At 48.5% G+C, this 15,110-nt stretch overlaps 6 protein-coding genes across 6 annotated transcripts; 4 read left to right on the forward strand and 2 right to left on the reverse strand.

Moving 5' to 3' along the window:
* Positions 1-273: 273 nt before the first annotated feature.
* Positions 274-3,846, forward strand: BDV27DRAFT_168512 (heavy metal translocating P-type ATPase; the record flags this gene model as incomplete). The annotated part of the gene is made up of 2 exons (XM_032074791.1): positions 274-3,790; positions 3,824-3,846. 2 exons carry the CDS (start codon positions 274-276, stop codon positions 3,844-3,846), a joined length of 3,540 nt encoding a protein of 1,179 aa, XP_031931238.1.
* A 614-nt stretch (positions 3,847-4,460) lies between these two features.
* BDV27DRAFT_168513 (MFS transporter) lies at positions 4,461-6,032 on the forward strand (the record flags this gene model as incomplete). Its single annotated transcript, XM_032074792.1, has 3 exons — positions 4,461-4,751; positions 4,804-5,863; positions 5,917-6,032. 3 exons carry the CDS (start codon positions 4,461-4,463, stop codon positions 6,030-6,032), a joined length of 1,467 nt encoding a protein of 488 aa, XP_031931239.1.
* Positions 6,033-6,730: 698 nt separating this feature from the next.
* On the forward strand, positions 6,731-8,446 carry BDV27DRAFT_154324 (tetratricopeptide repeat protein; the record flags this gene model as incomplete). Its single annotated transcript, XM_032071944.1, has 1 exon — positions 6,731-8,446. One exon carries the CDS (start codon positions 6,731-6,733, stop codon positions 8,444-8,446), a length of 1,716 nt encoding a protein of 571 aa, XP_031931240.1.
* A 1,089-nt stretch (positions 8,447-9,535) lies between these two features.
* BDV27DRAFT_142254 (cation diffusion facilitator family transporter) lies at positions 9,536-11,244 on the forward strand (the record flags this gene model as incomplete). The annotated part of the gene is made up of 9 exons (XM_032069928.1): positions 9,536-9,617; positions 9,691-9,740; positions 9,796-9,840; positions 9,896-10,043; positions 10,107-10,187; positions 10,252-10,391; positions 10,455-10,686; positions 10,750-10,829; positions 10,891-11,244. The coding sequence occupies 9 exons, from the start codon at positions 9,536-9,538 to the stop codon at positions 11,242-11,244; spliced, it is 1,212 nt and encodes a 403-aa protein (XP_031931241.1).
* Positions 11,245-11,701: 457 nt separating this feature from the next.
* BDV27DRAFT_122857 (PIG-L family deacetylase) lies at positions 11,702-12,727 on the reverse strand. Its single transcript, XM_032065731.1, has one exon. The coding sequence runs from the start codon at positions 12,709-12,711 to the stop codon at positions 11,884-11,886; it is 828 nt and encodes a 275-aa protein (XP_031931242.1). The 5' UTR covers positions 12,712-12,727; the 3' UTR covers positions 11,702-11,883.
* Positions 12,728-13,711: 984 nt separating this feature from the next.
* On the reverse strand, positions 13,712-14,815 carry BDV27DRAFT_168516 (uncharacterized protein; the record flags this gene model as incomplete). The annotated part of the gene is made up of 3 exons (XM_032074793.1): positions 13,712-14,026; positions 14,106-14,493; positions 14,546-14,815. 3 exons carry the CDS (start codon positions 14,813-14,815, stop codon positions 13,725-13,727), a joined length of 960 nt encoding a protein of 319 aa, XP_031931243.1. The 3' UTR covers positions 13,712-13,724.
* Between the last annotated feature and the right edge of the window lie 295 nt (positions 14,816-15,110).

Below are 15,110 nucleotides of genomic sequence, written 5' to 3' on the forward strand. Positions count from 1 at the left end.
CGCACAAATGGCGCAACCGCCACTCGGGGAATGAGGACCAACCATGGTTCTGACCTCCGATTCTTGAACCAAACTTCCGTTGCAGATCCCCAATGATGCGCGATTACTGCGCTAGCGTGCTGAGAATTTGTCGTACCAACTAGAACCTGCCCTGGATTTGCAATCAGTTCTTCGGCTGACTCCGAAATCCCAGGAAATCTAGGTATATAACAGCCTACGCCCTCCACTCTACCAGATCGTATTCATTGCTCGCAACCCATCGACTCTTTCAGAATGGTCACGGAAAACCAGGCGTTGCCGTCTCAATCGAGGCTCACCACTATCCTGGTGAACAACCTGCATTGCCCTTCGTGCGTGATTAATGTTGAAGAGACTTTGTCAGCTCTCACACCCTCCCCCTTTTCCATCTCGACCTCCATCGTGTCCCATGAAATCAGAGTCACGCACCCCATTACACTCAGCAGCTCCCGGATCGTACGCGCCCTCGAAGAGGTTGCATTTGAAATTGACAGTGTCATTGCCAATGACTCGGATGAAGGCGACCTTGAAGCTCAGCAACACCGACCCCGTCACGCTAGCTCTGGAAAGCATGATGTTCTTTCTCAATCGAAAGTACATATCCAAAAGTGCGATGAATGTGCCACGCAACTCGCCGCATTATCATCCAGTACTAGTGATGATGAACGGGCTATGAAGAAGGAGATCACTGCAGCAACCGCGTCCGTCAGCTCTGCGGACAACAGCCTCACATCCGTTATGGACGATCGGCTTACAGGCAGTCGAACACGCATTACACTATCTATCAGTGGAATGTCCTGCAGCTCATGTGTGGGAAAGATTACGGGTGCATTGCAAAACCGACCGTGGATCTTATCGGCCGATGTCAATCTTCTGACTAGTAGTGCCGTGATAATGCTCATGGATAACTCACATGTGGACGAAGTGCTTGAGATTATCAGAAGCTCGGGATACACTGTGGAACTGATCGACACGGAGGAGCTGCAACCTCAGAAACCATCCAAGCCATCTGGAATGGCAGATGCTTGGCGAGCTTCCTATGTCATCGGCGGCATGACCTGCAGCTCCTGCGTTGGCAAAGTGACTGACACTCTGAACCACCACGATTGGATTACCAAGGTGGACGTGAACCTGGTCTCGGGCAGTGCGACAGTGGAATTCCAAGGAAAAAAACACCTCGACGAGATTGCAAAAATCATCAAGGGTCTGGGTTATACGGCCACTCTTAGTGACCTGGAGAGTAGGGCGCCGGCGGAACAACGTAGCACGAAACGATCAGTCATAATCCAAGTGGACGGAATGCACTGTGCACATTGCCCTCAGCGCATTGTGGATGCTCTGGAGGTATATTCAGGCCGGCTGGATGTGACAGAACCGCCTAGCAAAACTCAACACAGGCTCACGGTAAATTATCTTCCCGACGCACCCAATTTTACCATCCGTCATATTATCCGGACCATCGCCGATGTGGACAAGTCCTTCACCGTTTCCATTTACCATCCGCCCAGTCTGGAGGAACGTTCGCAAGCAATGCATCGTCGACATCAGTGGCAAATTGCACGTCGCCTAGCCCTGTCCGTGCTGGCAGCCATACCAACATTCATCATCGGGATTGTTTACATGTCCCTAGTCTCAAAGGACAACCCCGGTCGCATGTACCTCGAAGAGCCCATGTGGGCTGGTCAGGTCTCACGCATTGAATGGGCACTGTTCATCATGGCAACCCCCGTCTACTTCTTCGCTGCTGACCTGTTCCACCGCCGTATGATCACCGAGCTTAAAGCCTTATGGAGACCGGGGAGCAAGACCCCGATCCTGCGGCGTTTCTATCGTTTTGGAAGTATGGATATGCTCATGTCGCTGGGAACGTCAATTGCTTATTTCTCGTCCATCGCCATATTGGCAATTGATGCCACACAGCCGAGGGACGGCCACAAAGCGTCCAGTGACGGAACATTTTTCGACTCGGTGGTGTTCCTGACGATGTTTCTAATGATCGGCCGATTGCTAGAGGCTTATAGCAAAGCTAAGGCTGGAGATGCCGTAGGTCTCCTTGGCAAGTTGCGCCCTAAGGAAGCTCTCCTCGTAGAGCGGGATGGGGAGGAATCCACGAAGTCTCACGCGGTTCCAGCCGATCAGTTGGAATTTGGGGACGTGGTACGTGTGTCGAATGGTGCTTCCCCACCGTATGACGGGACGGTGGTAGAAGGAGAATCTCAGTTCGACGAATCCAGCTTGACCGGAGAATCTCGACCGGTCACCAAGTCGATCGGCGATGATGTATTCTCGGGCACTATCAATCAGGCAGGCCCAGTTTCGGTGCGTATCACTGGACTTTCTGGGGATTCGATGTTGGATCAGATTATTGGCGCCGTTCGTGAAGGTCAAATTCGCCGAGCACCCATCGAGCGCACAGCTGACCTGATCACTGGCGTCTTCGTGCCGATCATTACGCTGATTGCTATTTTGGACTGGATTGTATGGCTGGCCCTTGGCCTCTCGGGCCGATTGCCTGAATCATGGATGAATGGCAATCCCGGAGGCTGGGAGTTCTGGTCGTTGCAATTCGCTATATCGGTGTTCGTTGTCGCTTGCCCCTGTGGAATTGGGCTTGCTGCTCCAACAGCGCTATTTGTTGGTGGCGGACTCGCTGCCCAGAATGGTATTCTGGTCAAGGGAGGTGGTGAAGCGTTCCAGGAAGCTAGCCAACTCGATTGTATCGTTTTTGATAAAACAGGTACCATAACTGAGGGAGGTGAACCGGCCATCACTGATCATGAAGTAGCCAACAGTGAAGATGCCGACAAAGTCTGGGGTGCGGTGTTAGACCTGGAACAGAACAGTAGTCACCCAATCGCTAGGGCGATGGTGTCCTTTGCCAACTCCCAACAGCCAGCGGCCCTAAAAGCTACTACTGTGGACGAGATTCCAGGAAAGGGCATGAAAGGCTCCTTCTTTCCTCAGGGCCAAAATGGACTTGTGCTTGAGGTCATTGTAGGCAATGAAGCTCTGATGAAGGATCATAAGGTTGTGATATCCTCGAGCAATGATGAAACGTTGACTGCCTGGAAGCGCCAGGCAAAGTCGGTAGTTCTAGTCGGCACCAGAAGCCGTCCGACACCAGGGCACACGGCGCACGTTCCTTGGAAGCTCTCGTTGATGCTGGCTGTAGCCGACCCCATTCGACCCGAGGCTAAGGACACCCTTCAAGCCTTGCGGAATCGGGGCGTCGCGGTCTGGATGCTTTCCGGAGACAATCCGACAACTGCTCACGCAGTGGGAAAGATGGTAGGAATCCCGCCGGACAACATTATCGCCGGTGTGTTGCCAGAGCAAAAGGCCGAGAAAGTACAATACCTGCAGAAAACTCTACAAAAACCTCCTCGTTCGAGTTGGTTCAAGTGGAGCAAGGAGCCCCAGTCCGGCCGAGCGATCGTCGCCATGGTTGGTGATGGAATTAATGACTCACCTGCTTTGACCGTAGCTGATGTGGGTATCGCCATTGGGTCTGGCTCGGATATCGCCATCTCGTCTGCAGAATTTGTTCTGGTCTCCTCCGGTCTTACCTCTCTTCTCACCTTGATCGACCTTAGTCGCCTCGTCTTTCGACGGATCAAGTTCAACTTTGGCTGGGCTTTGGTGTATAACTGTGTTGCCGTTCCAGTCGCCGCTGGTGTGTTCTATCCCATTGTCAGCAATGGTACTCATGTGCGGTTGGATCCCATCTGGGCTAGTCTTGCAATGGCGTTGAGCAGTGTTAGCGTTATTTGCAGTAGTCTTCTCATGAGGACCCGACTCCCATTAGTTGGCTTCAGAGCTAAGAAATAGTCTCCCTGCAAGGTGAACTTCCTTGGTTTATCGAAGATTATAAATGTCGGGAATTGTTTAATGGTTTTCTAGTTTACATGGCCTACTTACTACCCTGTTCAAAGTCCTCTTTCGTTGTGTGTTATCTTATGCCTAATTCTACTCATTCTGTTATTCAGTCTACCTTAGTATGTCTTCTTATACAAGAATGTTGCACCTGCTGTTACTTACTCCCCAGGAGATTTAAACAATACATCTAGCCTTCGGACATTGCACTCATAATATTAAGGGTCAATTCTGTCCTCTTTGAGAAACATATTAACCCCGTAGATGTAAACTTAAATTTTCATTCATTCAGCTGAGCATGTAGCTGAGCATATTTGAGTATGAAAAAAGCGTGCCGAATCCGATGGCACAGTCGTCCCCGAACGGAGATACCGGAGAGGTCGTCATCTAAGCCGATATTCCGACTAGCCATCCAGGGCTACCTACCTTTATATAATCTAGGGTCTTGGAATGGTGGCACCATAATCGCCGATCATTCCCCATAGCCGTGATAGCAATAAGGCAATAGCTTCTTCTTAATTTCTGTTCCATTTCAAGCCACAAAGCTGTGTAATACCCCGTTTACTATCATGGTGAACGCTCGAGAAGGGAACCCACCCCCGTGTGAAGAGCCCAACCTAGTGGTCCTTAGTGGTGATCAGGAGAAAGGCTGTATTGTGGAATGGACTGGCCAGGATGATCCCCAACATCCCCAAAATCTCAGTCCCACGCATAAGTGGTTCATCACTGCAATATACGGATTAATGGCGATGGTTGTCACATTTGCTAGCTCTGTCTTCAGTACCGCGAATGGAGTTACCGCAAAGGAGTTCAAAGTACCCACTCACGTTATGTCACTGGCAACAGCGCTCACTGTCTTGGTAGGTTCAATAGCTTCGAGTGTCTTTGATCCTGTCTGCTGACCACTCAAAGGGACTTGCTATGGGACCTTTAGTCTTTGGCCCTATGTCCGAGTTATTCGGTCGCAAGATCCCCCTCTTGGCAGGATTTATCATATTTGCACTGTTCAATATTCCTGTCGCGCTCGCCAATAACTTGCAGACCATCATGATCTGTCGGTTCCTCGTTGGGATTGGAGGCTCGAGCGGCCTAGCCATTGTGGGTGGTGCTCTGACCGACATATTTCCTCTCATCGATCGTGGCGTAGGGGTTTCAGTCTTTGCTGCTGCCACTTTTATCGGTTCTTTTGCAGGGCCCATTGTGGGCGGCTTTGTAGTTGACTCGATCGGCTGGCGTTGGACGTCCTGGCTGACCCTCATTCCAGCTCTCGTGCTGTGGTTGATATATCTCCTATTTGTCCCAGAGTCGTATGGACCCGTCATCCTTGAGCGCCGAGCAAAGTTGTTACGGTGTCAGACATGCAATTGGGCCCTTCATGCCAAGTCTGAAGAAGCCCTCGTTGACTTCAAAGTGATTTGTCGAACTTACCTCATCCGGCCTCTTGTCATGCTGGTGGTGGAGCCCATTCTCCTTTTGGTCACTGTCTACATGTCCATCATCTATGGAATTTTGTATCTTTTCCTAGAAGCCTACCCGATCTCATTTCGAGACGAGCGGAATTGGAACTTGGGCATCGCCGGCCTGCCGTTCACCAGCCTGTTAATTGGTGTCGTGCTGAGCACCGTGATCATTATTGTCTATCTCAAAACACGGTACTCTAGATTACTGGCTCAGGGCGGGTCTGTGGCGCCCGAGGAAGCATTGATTCTTATGTTTCTGGGCGCTGTCCTGCTACCGGTTGGCCTCTTTTGGTTTGCCTGGACGAGCAATCCCGAGATATCCTGGGTCCCGCAGGTTGTTTCTGGTGTGCTTATTGGGATGGGACTGTTCTTAATCTTCCTACAAGGGCTGAACTATATTATCGACGTCTATACAACGAACGCTAACAGTGCAGTTGCGGCCAATGTATTTCTTCGATCATGGGTTGGCGCCGGCTTTACAATGTTTGCTGCCGGAATGTATTCCAAACTTGGTGAGTTATAAAGCCTGTCTATATAATGCTACATATTTAACACTTGTAAATAGGTGTTCCCTGGGCTACCTCTCTGCTGGGATTTCTGTGTGTGGCACTCGTGCCCGTCCCAATCGTTTTTTATTGTTTCGGAGCCTCAATCAGACGACGGAGCAAATTCTCGAAGTGAGGCGTAGAATGGTTGATTCTCATACAGACAGCAAATCCCATTCTTCTGTTCCCTGTCACTAGGCTGCTTGGACTTGTTACATTTGTTATGATGCAAAGATGTACATATAGAGATATGGTTTCTAATTAATGTTTTTTTTTTTTTTTTTTTTTCGTCTTTGTATTTATCTGTGTCTACGGCAGGTTTACTCCCGCTACATGTCCTACCGTGGGCCACTAGACATTACATCAATTAGTATACATTTAGATCTTCAGACCACACGTTGCTAGGCCTCAATTGAGCCGATATCTCCTAGCATCATGAAGACCGAAGTATCCGCTTCGGACTTTCAAATTAACGTCATATTATGTGGTTGCAGGTGGCAAGAGAAGCAAGAGTCTTGTTAGTAGAGAAAAATGTACGCCGCAGCGTTGGGGCTGCTCATTTCCTAATCGAGAAATTATTTTCTCCGGCGGTAATCCACAGTGGGACTGATCAACATCGTCTGGAGTCGGGATAGGGGTCGACAGATAGCCACTACGGATTTATGGAACTGGACTAGAGGTGGTATAAGAAACTGACAAGTGAAATCTGAACAAAGCGTTCTCTACATCATATTTTTTTGTTCCATCATACGTGCTACAAACGACCACTAACCACCAATACCTTCTCATTTCTGTGCCCTAACTGTGCAAAAAAATAAGATCAACAACGGTAAAATGTCACCTTCTCCCGAGTCCGTGGAGTATCCCTTCGACCTGGGAGCATTCGGGCGCAAGATCACCACGTCCAGCCCCGCCTCTCAGATCTGGTTCAACCGGGGCTTGACTTGGGTTTATGCGTTCAATCATATGGAAGGTGTCAAATGCTTCCAAAAGGCCATCGCATATGACCCTAAGTGCGCCATGGCCTATTGGGGCATCGCATATGCTCTAGGCCCAAATTACAACCACCCGTGGGATCTATTTGATGAAGGCACTCTCGCGGCCACTCTACCGGCAACCTATGAGGCCGCCCAGACTGCTAAATCTCTCAGTGCCTCCGCAACGCCGGTAGAACAGGCCCTGATCAATGCTATCGCAGTTCGCTTTCAGACCAAAGAGATTGTACCATTTCCTGAGCTTGTTTGCCACAGTCGACAATATATGCGTGCAATGGAAGGCGTGTACAGGGATTTTGGCGACGACCTGGATGTTATCACACTCTACGCAGATTCCATGATGACTTTGACGCCGTGGAGGCTTTATGATGTGGTCACGGGCCAGCCCACCAAGGGAGCATTCACCTTAGAGAGCAAGGATGTTCTTGAAACAGGGCTGGAGCTCGAAAATGCCATGAAACACCCGGGACTTCTGCACATGTACATCCATTTGTCGGAGATGTCCCCCAACCCTGAGCGTGGCCTTTCCGCAGCCGAGCATCTGCGCGATCTTGTTCCAGATGCAGGCCATACCTACCACATGCCGACTCACCTTGACGTCCTGGTCGGTGATTATCGGCGAGCGATTTCATCCAACATCCACGCCACCCTGGCTGATGAAAGGTTTTTGGCGGTAGAGGGGCCCAACAACCTCTACAGTCTATATCGGTTGCACAACTACCACTCGCTCATCTATGCGGCCATGCATGCCGGGAAGAAACAGATCGCCCTGGAGACTGCGGCTCGCATGGAAAGAACAATTTCGGCTGAGGTGTTGCGGTCCAAGTCTCCAAACCTGGCAGATTGGTTAGAAGGGTTCGTTGCGGTGCGCCTACACGTTATGGTGCGCTTCGGAATGTGGTGTGAGATTATTTCCATGGCTCTTCCGGAGGATCGGGAGCTGTACTGCGTGACTACCGCTACTATTCATTATGCCAAGGGTATCGCGTATGCAGCCACGAACCGTGTCTCTGAAGCAGAGCAGGAACGGAAGCTATATGTCGCTGCGATTGAGCGGGTTCCCAATACCCGCCGGACTCACCCCAACCGCTCTGTCGATATCCTCAATGTCGGCGTTGCCATGCTAGATGGTGAGATTGAGTATCGTCGGGGAGAACACGACAAAGCCTTCGAAACCATGCGACGGGCCATCGACCTAGACGACGGCCTGAATTATGCAGAGCCCTGGGGCTGGATGCAGCCAGTGCGTCATGCATTTGCAGCCCTATCGCTAGAGCAGGGCAACGTGGAAGCTGCCGCTGAAGCTTACAAGGCTGATCTCGGCCTCAACTCCACTTTGGGGCGTGCACATCACCATCCGAATAATGTGTGGGCTCTTCAGGGATATTATGAATGTTTAGTCCGCCTCGGTCGGGACGATGAAGCCAAGCTGTTGGAACCTCTGGTGAAAGTTGCACTTGCTGTCGCTGATGTTCCCGTGAAGTCGTCCTGTTTCTGCCGGCTCAATACGTCCGACTGTCCCGATGTTTGCGTGCAGACCTCATGTTGCAAATAGACTGTAGTCAGATTTCTGGTATTGCTTTTCAGTGATTTGTATTCCATTTTCTTCTTTTAGATCGTGTGCCAATAGAATCTGAATATTCTGTCATCGAGAAAACATGCCACCAGTAACTGTTCTCAGTATCCATCCATACTTTAGTAGCTCTTAGACTCGTCTTCAACCTCTCGCAATCTTAGAATGCAGGGGACACGTATAGATATACACAGACAAAGCGGCACGCAGAGTAGTGGGAGCATTTCAATCCATACCAGCGATGATTATCAATATTGAGTCGCTAATCTTTTCATAACCTGGCTGCACATAATAGAACACCTCGCTTGGAGACAGATTTGTAGCATTCGCAATTCTCTGCAGATAACGCTGTGCACATACGGTCTTCTACTTGGGGTTCAAGGCCACATAATGAATCTGCAGAAATACATTAAAAACAGATAGGCTTGATCTACTGATTACATAGGATCATCGGTTGTGGTCAATACATGAACTCATCGGCACATAATATCATGCAGCTGGCACTCATTGCGCACGCGTCGTGCTGACAACGAGGACTTAAATTATCTTGCTGATGTCATTTTTTAGAAGCACAGCATAGTTGGATTACTGGTAGGAATAGTATGTAATGCGCTGCCAGTCATATGTATCGTTCTTAACTGACCCATCTCACATTATATCACAAAGCCCTGGCCGGGCTACCACTATCACGTATGCAAGATAGGATTGTGCTTGCAAAAAGCGATGCTAGAAAACTTGATTAACCATGAGCAGAGACCTCCTGTCAAGGGGGTCCTGCCTATATTCATGATTAAAAAGTTGCTGGGGTCTGATTGAAACCCCCATTCTTAGGGTTGCAAATCCAAAGGTCGCATCGGAGGTCGGGGATAATACATTCCCAATCGGGTAAAAGCCATCCCCGGGAATTTATGCCGTAAATACCGGCTCGCCACCAAGCGTTCAGATCTCGAGGCTAGCGCAGACCATATCTTGCATATATAGTATATTTTTGCCAGACATAAAAACTGTACTAATTTCTTTGTAAATAAATTAAAGCGGAACTCTGAAGAGCAGAGTGGAGCTGCTTCAGGCATGGCGTTCAAACCTACTCGAATCCAGCGCCTTAGCGCTGTGATTGGCATCTCAATGTGCTTTTTTATCGCCGAGATATCTGGTAAGATTGAGACAAAACCTCCTCCCTGGTTCAACCGGCCTTTGACTGATGAAGTTAACGTGATCATCACCAGTCGGCTTCTACACACATTCGTTGGCCCTAGTGGCGGACGCTTTCCACTACGTATGTTGTCGTAACCGATTATGTTCCCACACTGATACTAACTGAAGCGACCTAGCTAAATGACCTAGTTGGATTTATCATTGCCCTTATTGCTGCAATTGTATGCGTCCTGAACCGACTCCACTCTGGATGATGACTATATTAATCTGGATTAGGTTGCCGAAAAACACAACCCTCCAAAATCGTTCACATACGGATGGCAACGGGCCCAGTTGCTAGGTGCCTTCTTCAACGGCGTCTTACTTTTTGGTCTGGGCATTAGTGTCTTTCTACAATCAATTGAACGGTTTATCTCACTGGAGCGTTCGTGGGCCCCTACGTTACAATTGCTTTTGTAGGTCCGCTCTAACAGTATTGGTTCTACAGGTATTGAGCAACCAAAATTAGTTTTGATTTTGGGCTGCGTTGGCTTCGGTTTGAATATAATCAGCGTTCTATTCCTGCATGGTGAGTTTCTTTCCCGACCCTCAGTACAAGAACTATGATATAATTGACTACGATACTGCTTCAGATCATGACCACGCTCACGGCCATGATCATGGCCATGGAGACAATCACGAAGACAGCCACGATCACAGCCACAGCCATGACCATCATCATGCTGAGCATGGTAGTGATCATTCTGCTTCCATTGCTCTGGCGAATGAAAAGGTATATATCAAACTAGTACCCAGTCCTGCTGTCGTCTCATCATGAAGATGCTGACTTTTGTAGCATCTCTCCCACAAGCATCATGTGAATCTCTCGGTCAACTCCAAGGGCTCTCATCGCGACCTTGCCATGATGGGCGTGCTAATACACGTAATGGGCGACGCTGGTAACAATCTAGGCGTCATCATCGCAGCCCTAGTAATCTGGCTCACCCACTACAGTGGAAGATTCTACGCCGATCCAGCCGTCAGTATGGGAATTGCTATTATGATTTTCGCATCATCTATCCCCCTGAGTAAGCATTCCATATAGTCTACACACGGACATCACGAAGTGCACGTAACTGACCTTGGAACAGTAAAACGGGCCGGCGTCATTCTACTTCAAAGTGCCCCCGACAGCCTCGAAGTTGACGATGTGACGCATGACATTGAACAGGCACGCGATGCATCCCTATTCTTCTCCCTGCTCCAAGGCCATGTATTGATCGATGTAATAGATTCCTGGCGTCCTCGCCATCCATGAGCTGCATATTTGGCGGTTGAATCAATCCAAGGCATTGGCATCAGCACATATTGTGTTATCGGATGATAAAAACCTTGACTTTGGTAGGATCGCACAAACGATAAACGAGTGTTTCCATGCATATGGAATTCACTCCGCTACACTCCAACCGGAATTAGTATCAACCGGACAAGATTCTACCCAAGCGCCGTTGGAAGGTGGCACAGTTCGAGTGACAATCGGTCAGTCTGAGCAGGAGGGAGGAAGAAAGTCAAGTCCAGGGGGCTTGGTCACAAAATGTCAACTTCATTGTGGCACGTCGTGTGGTGACCTCGCCTGTTGTCGATAGGAACATCATTCGTTGGTGAGTGGACTTGTGTTTGGTTTTCGGGGGTGGTGAGCTTGGTTGTTATTGGGTTTCGCTTTGGGTATTGTAATTTCTCCCCGCACTTGTGGGATTGTTTTGCCTGTGTTGTGCTTATGGACTAGTGCTTGTATCATACATAAAAGGTGCTGAGTTTGGCCTGATTTCTGGGTATCTGTAACTTTAATAGAATAGCTCCTCTTGTCTTCTCTTATCTTTGTCAACTAGTTTGCTAAGTCTCTCGTGTCTCAAACCACACTCCTCATTAACAGTCGGAAGTTGATTTGGACCTAAGGAGTCACTCTTCGCTGGAGATAGGGACCCATGGGGATAAACCGTTGAAACTGCATACCTATCAGAATCACCCATCCTGTACTTTAGAGCCTTGTTCACGGGTGAAAAATATGTAAGAGAGGTATTCTTGATTGGATTATAAGTGAGAGCAGACTGTTGGGCCCACTGATTTTAGTGTCATTAAATTCGCTACATACAATGTTATGCTTCAACAATCATAAGTGTCCACTATGGACGAAGAAAGGAAAGGTGTGTCCGCGATACATCAAAGAGAGCTTGGTAGCTCTCAGTTCAAATTCCCGTCTCGCATTCCCGTCATTAGATCTCGAATCATACCTGATACTGCCGCTCCAGCCAAGCAAGCTCCGGTCTGCCAGCGCAAGCAGCATCGCTATTACAAGTACCAGAATCATAGCCGGCATAGAAATAAAAGATGTTCTTCTTGTCCGCAATTTGGTCGGCATTGAGGTTAGCGGGCAGAGAGGAGACAGGATAACCCATGTAGCCGAAGAAGTCCGCATCATTATCTGCAGCCTGCGATGCGTGATCGGCAAAGAACCCAGTAGTGTGGTGATCGCTATGGTCGCCGTCACCGAGATCGTTGACATAGTCCAGAGTGTTGATACGGTCGGGGCTGAAATTCTCAATAATATCAGAAAGGACGTCAAGCAGTTGCTGCCTTGTATAGGTGGTGCCGGAGGCATCGACCGTGCCGATCTGGTCGATAGTTCCCTCCCAGAGCTTCTGAAGACTAACACTTCCTGTGGAAGCGAAACCGGAGCCGTCTCCGTTGCCGTCAGGGATATGCATGAAAGCAAGTTCAATTTGTGGTTGAGCTGCCAGTTCGTATACTGGGATGTCGAATCCCTCGATGCCTGCGTCGCCTTCGTTCCATTCATTGGCAACACCTGCTATCAGTGCATAAGTCGCCAGGGAGCCGGCTTGACGGCTTGTCCAGTAGTCCTCGCCCTGGCCTGCGTCGCCCGCTGTGAGGAAGACAGTGCGGACGGCACGACCTGACCGTACGTCGTTGAGAACGTCTGGGGACATGAAAAGTAGATCATCATCTTGATGTGCAACGATGTTGAGGGTTTGTGCAACCGTCAAGGCCGCAGGTCCGAGGATAGCTAAACAGCTGAGGAGGTTGTAGGATTTCATCTTGAGGGTATAGACAATTTTTCGGCCTGTGATGAATGAAACAAAACAATAGTGAGACAAAATATGGGTATGAAGGCTAATTTATGCTCGGTATTTTCAAGTCACATTGTAAACAAAATTCCATTGTTGCCATGTTGCCATGTTTTGTGGCTTCAGCTATGCTGCATTCCAGCGGAACCTCGTCCCTGCCGTCCACATTCTGGTCAAAACATTCATTAAAACATCATTTCGCCTATCTAATGCAAATCAGATAACCTTTCTTGTACTACCAGGTGTTTGACAATGTTAAACATAATACAATCGATACAGCAATCCTATAAATACGAGCCGAGTGTTTACAGAGCGTGTTCCACCACTACCTATCTTTATCATACACCACGTACAACTGCTACATAAGGTGTAGTCCAATTAATTTATCCGAACCCGTTTTTCCTTCTTGCCATGTTCTCATTCATAGTCTTGATTGAATATACAATTATCTATAGCTATACTCGGTGAGGTCCTGGTGTTCATGTGGTGTGGATATCGGCAAGTTAAGTCCCGGTGCATCCCTTGCTTCACAAACGCCGGTTCCCAGTTTCAATTGGCATTGTGGAATGTTGGACAATGTCTCCACCAACACGTAGAACTAGCCAAGCGACAGCGAGGGGTTAGGAATTTGCTATCCTATCTTAGGTGGTGGTTGTGCTCTATGCAGCTTCGTATCTGGGAGCATTCTATCAGGATCGTCTAAATCAACTCCGTTCGGCTCCGTCCTTCAAGTGTAAGGTTTTCTCAGGCACCTAGTATATCCCTTGAATCTAGCAAGCAAGAAATACAGAGATATGTCATGTGGATGCAGAGTCCGATGAATGAATTCGTTCTAAATCTTTTCCCGTTGACACCTACATAACACAATCACACCTTGTAATAGATTGCAACCGTACAAAGTGAGGATGTTCACCTTTCAAGTTAAGCTTTATGATATACATATGTTAATCTTCCACCAATCCATCTGTCTGTCCTGCTCAGCTTTATTCTAAAAGAGGTGAGTTGGACTTCATATCCATAAGTTTCAAGAGTACCTGATCCCTCTCCTTCTGTAAATTATCAAGATCAGTTGCCTGCACCATAGGTTCAACCGTTCTACTTAATTCCTTAATATCTTCAGCCGTCATTCCGAGCGTATGTTTATGCATGTCATCATGCCACGATTTAGCAGCGGGACCAAGATGCTCCAAGAAATGCTGAAAGCTCCCGCCTCCTGCCATAGCATTCAGGGCGAAAGGTCCATTGAGCGCCCACCGTAGACCCAATGAAGACGTCACAGTCGCATCTTTTACAAATTCGTTAGCGATATCGTTATACCGACCAGACTCAGTTGAATAAAGCCAGGAGGGAGTATAGGATCCTACCTAAATCTGCCGCAGAGATAACCCCTCTGCTCACCAAACTATATGCTTCCATCAAAAGAGCAGCTTGGAGCCTGTTGGCAATGAATCCGGGGATCTCCTTTTGGATAAGAACTGGCTTCTTGCCAAGGCTTTTGTAGAATTCCATAGCTCGAGGGACAACAGTCACCCGATCTGTCGCTGTATGTGGCACGACCTCCACTAGAGGAATCAAATGTGGTGGGTTGAAAGGGTGCCCGACCAGAACCCGTTCAGGGTGGTGGCGGCACACCGACACATATTCGGACGATGGGATTCCGGACGACGAAGATGCGATTATTACCTCCGGGCGTGCTTTTTCGTCAAGGTAGGCGAAGAGGTTCCGTTTGAATTCTAGCCGTTCGGGGCCGTTCTTGATTATGGTGAGTTGGGGGATGGGCAGTATTTGTGAACGGCGACCGTACCTCTTGTATGAAGTCAATTTCGCCGAAATAATTATCCAGTGAATCCACAAATGTGTAATTTTTTATAGAAGCCTCTTCGCTGAGGCCTATTTGAGTGAGTGTCGGCCATTGTGCCTTCAAATATATCTCGAGGTTTTTCTCTGCGTCCGGAGCAGGATCCGTCACCAAGACTTTAAGCCCTCGGGCCAGGAATAAAGCTGTCCAACTAGCTCCTATAACGCCAGTGCCGATTACAGCAACGGTTTTAATATCCTTCGTTATTGTCGACATCTCGGAAGTAATTTATAACTAAGTATAAGATATGATGATGAGTGATGTAAACGTTATTGTGTAAATTCAGATGTTAGTGGGTTATCATGCGTGGGAGGTAGTAGCTTTATATATCTTGAATGCCGAAGCCTTGAAATTCGGCAACCCGACTCCGAAAAGCACATTACCCTATGATCTCTATTTTCCTAATTGTTAATCATTCAATACAGGGAAAATCCTCAAACAAATTGAGGCATATACAAGGTCCACGGAGCAGTACCGCGCGTCCGAGGGAAATGGCCGGCATACCGAGGAT

Source organism: Aspergillus caelatus (genome assembly GCF_009193585.1).
Source record: "Aspergillus caelatus strain CBS 763.97 unplaced genomic scaffold BDV27scaffold_26, whole genome shotgun sequence".
Classification (NCBI taxonomy): Eukaryota; Fungi; Ascomycota; class Eurotiomycetes; order Eurotiales; family Aspergillaceae; genus Aspergillus; species Aspergillus caelatus.